At 31.4% G+C, this 3,967-nt stretch overlaps 1 protein-coding gene across 1 annotated transcript; it reads left to right on the top strand.

Annotated features, from left to right (window-relative positions):
- The first annotated feature begins 1,695 nt into the window (after nt 1-1,695).
- Nucleotides 1,696-2,604, top strand: LOC136980746 (zinc finger MYM-type protein 6-like). The gene has a single exon (XM_067276940.1). The coding sequence runs from the start codon at nt 1,696-1,698 to the stop codon at nt 2,602-2,604; it is 909 nt and encodes a 302-aa protein (XP_067133041.1).
- The last annotated feature ends 1,363 nt before the right edge of the window (nt 2,605-3,967 follow it).

Below are 3,967 nucleotides of genomic sequence, written 5' to 3' on the forward strand. Positions count from 1 at the left end.
CACTGCGATAATTTTTTATTACGTGGATTCATACATTTTGCGTTGATTGCAATGGATATTTTAAGGCATAAAGTTTACTGTGAATTACTTCTAAATTCAGAAAGAAAAGTTGAAAATAATTTATTTTTCGACAATTTGGGAGAACTGATCTTTGTTTGGATGTAAATGAAGGCATGTAAATTTATTTGTGCATATAATTATCTAGTTCTAATTTCGAAACATTTATGGCATTTAGTGTTTATAAGCGTGTTATTTAGACATGTCTACCAATTTAGTGCTAAAACGTAGAACTACGTCAAAGAAGAATACAAACTTTAATTAGCAAGTAGTATCTTTATTAGAAAACTTATTTGTTGGTAGATTTTTTTACATTTAAAGTGTAATTAGATGAAACTAAATGGATGTGAACATAGAAAGTTGAATATGGCAAGAGTAATAGATAAAACTATTATTACATATTACTCGATCAGAAAAATTTACACTTGAAGAATTTTGTTTTGATAATTATTGCCTAGGGTTTATGTCGAAAATATTTTTCAGTTATATTTGTAATTACAGTTAATTCGAATAGTAATGGCGCTTAAATATTTATAGAATTAATTGAAGTTTTCGAGTTTTGTTTTGAGGAAACTGAGGAAGGCAAGAGTATCTACAGTTGTATAATGAACTGAATTTAAGTAAATTAGGTGACTTTGTATGTTTCGATGTAGTTTTTTATAATATTACGATATACGAACTTTCGATTTTGTAAATTGTATTATACTAAAAAATAAAGTTTTTCGTTATTCTCCTACTTAATGATGTATTTATAATGTTTCTGAACTAAATAATACTTATTAAATTGAAATCCGAGCTTTACAAAGTACTATGAATATTAGAGAAGACCGTTTTACTATAAACTACTACGCTTTTACTACAGCTTACTCCAATGTTGATTCTACGAAAAGTAGGTCAGACAAGGACCGTTAGACTAATGACGTAGGCTGTTTACTTTTTCCGGTCGCATCGGTGCACTCCCGATAGCGTCATTTACAGAAGTCACACCTACTTTTTTCTGACGCGAGCCAATTAGGAATATTAATTTTTTTAACCAATCAGATGACGGCGGGAGATTTAAATTCGATTTATGTCGATAGATGGCCGTCTAAAATTTCATATTTATTTTAATTTTCTTTCTTTTATTGTAAATTCTCGAGAACTAAAGGATATTCCAAAACAAAGTTGGAGAACCCAACTACTCGTGAAAATTCTACGACTTCACGAAATGGTCCAGGTATTTTATAAGAATTTTTGAACGGCTATTTCCGTCCTTCACCACTGCCACTCGATCTTAGCTTATCAGGTATGTACTATCATTAGAGAAAGATCTCTGGTTAATTTTATTGAATTTCTCGAAAAAAAAATGATAAAAAAAAAATATATTATTTGAATTTCTCGAAAAAAAATGATAAAAAAATTTAACCCCTATCTTCATAATGGATAAATGGGTAATACGCACACCAGGTACGTACATCTTCAGCTAACAAACGAACAAATACTGATGAGGAGTCGCAAAATACTGAACTAAATGCCCTATCTAAAAAAATAAGAAAATACAATGAGGATTTTATTAAGTATGGTTTTACATTTTGTGTTGTTGGTGATGAAGAACGCCCGATATGTGTCATTTGCAACGAAAAATTAGCAAATGAGAGCATGAAACCAGCTAAATTAAAAAGGCACCTGGAAACTAAACATAAAGAACTTCAAAATAAACATGCCGATTTTTTTCAAAGACGAGCTGAAAATCTGAAAATTCAAAGTGCACATTTAAAGAAATTTACAACAATACCTCAGAAAGCATTACGAGCTTCTTTAGAAGTTTCTTATCTAATAGGAAAAACAATGAAACCCCATACAATTGGAGAATCCCTTATCCTTCCTGCAGCAACCAAGATGACATCAATTATGCATGGCGATAAATATGGAAATGAACTAAAAACAATACCATTATCAAGAGATACCGTGTCTCGGCGGATTTCCGAAATGTCACGAAATATCGAGTCAGAAGTCATAAAACGCATACAAAATTCATCTGTATTTGCTTTACAACTGGACGAGACTACCGATATTACTAAAATGTCACAACTAATTATTTACGTTAGGTTTATTTTTAATGAAGATATAACAGAAACGTTTTTATGTTGCAAAAGTTTGGAAGGAAAAACAACTGGAGAAAAAATATTCGAAGTAATAAATGAATATTTTGAAGCAAAGTCCCTTACCTGGGCAAACTGTGTTGCGGTTTGTACTGATGGTGCTGCAGCATTAACAGGTTCGAATAAAGGGCTCAGAGGCTTAATTCAGAAAGTGGCGCCTCATATGGTATTTAATCACTGTATGATTCATCGGCAAGCTCTTGTTGCAAAAGATATGGATGAAGAGTTGCACAACATATTACAAGACGCTGTTAGTTCAATTAACTACATTAAATGCAACAGCCTCAACAGCCGTCTCTTTTCAATACTTTGCAATGAGATGGGCTCAACGTATGAGAGTTACTGTTACACACCGAAGTCAGATGGCTTTCACGTGGGAAAATACTACGACGGATATTTGATTTGAGAAATGAAGTGTACATGTTTTTAATCGAAAAGAAACATAGATTGGCAAGTTATTATATCAATGAAGTTTGGCTAGGGAAGCTGAGCTATTTAGTTGATATTTTCGAAAAACTTAACGACTTAAATTTGAGCTTGCAGGGTGAGAATTCAACTATCATAACTTCAGCCAGTAAAATTCAAGCTTTTAAGAATAAGCTTAGTCTCTGGCAAACTGAACTGAATAAAAACAACACCGACATGTTCCCTTGCTTTAACGATTTTATCAAGGAAAATAATATAGATATATTTACATTTAAAAACATCATTTCCAATCACATTGAAAAGTTAAAGGAAAATTTTTCGAGAAGATTCAAGGATTTTCCTGAAAACGATCTTGGTTGGATTCGTGATCCATTTTCCTACGACATATGCAGTTCAACTCTTCAAATTAGTGAGAAAGAGCAATTGATAGATTTAATTAGTGATTATACTCTTCGAAATCAATTTAAGACTCAGCCTTGCCAAAAATTTTGGCTATCCGTGGAAAAGCAATATCCCGTTTTATGCAAGAATGCCATCAGGGTTTTAATACAATTTGCATCAACGTATTTATGTGAAACTGGATTTAGCAAACTAGTTTCAATAAAAACTAAATACCGCTCGCGTTTAAACCCTGAAGATGATATGCGAATTGCAATTAGCAACATACATCCAAACATCGATGAGATAATTAGAAACTTGCAGCCACATACATCTCATTAAAGGGCAATTTACTGATTTTTATGTTATACAAAAAGTATTTTCTTAAAATTATAAATAAAATTAATATGAGTCAGATATGATGATGTTTTTATTCGATGAAACGAAAGAAATGCGCGAAATATACATCGTATTTGTGAACATTTATCTCTAGGGGTCGCCAAAAATTTTCTTTCTACAAAAGGGGTCGCAGTCGAAAAAAGTTTGCGCACCACTGTTCTAAAGCATGTAGGTACAATCCAACATATCTTTGTACTATCAGCATCTGAATTTCAGTCGTACAACAATTATGTAACGACAATCATAACAATGAATATAAACTTTGTGAACATCTGACATCACAAAACCTTCTTTATAGGTGTTGAAATTTCACAACTATTCGACGGAGTCAGGAATATTTATAAACTTATAATTTTGAAATTGTAACAAGGACAAAAGCAAATACGAAAAAGAATAAAATGTTCAAATAAAAATATGAAACATTCCATTTTTAATTTCTTCTCAAAACTGTATTAATTTTAACATATTACTCACTTAGTAAAACCCGAATCCAATGTTAAAAAAGGTGTAATTATTAAAATTAAAAGTACTTCCTGTTCAAAGCAAACTAAATTAAAATGAAATTA

The sequence above is a fragment of the Centruroides vittatus genome, unplaced genomic scaffold, assembly GCF_030686945.1.
Source record: "Centruroides vittatus isolate TY-2023 unplaced genomic scaffold, ASM3068694v2 contig_721, whole genome shotgun sequence".
Taxonomy (NCBI): domain Eukaryota; kingdom Metazoa; phylum Arthropoda; class Arachnida; order Scorpiones; family Buthidae; genus Centruroides; species Centruroides vittatus.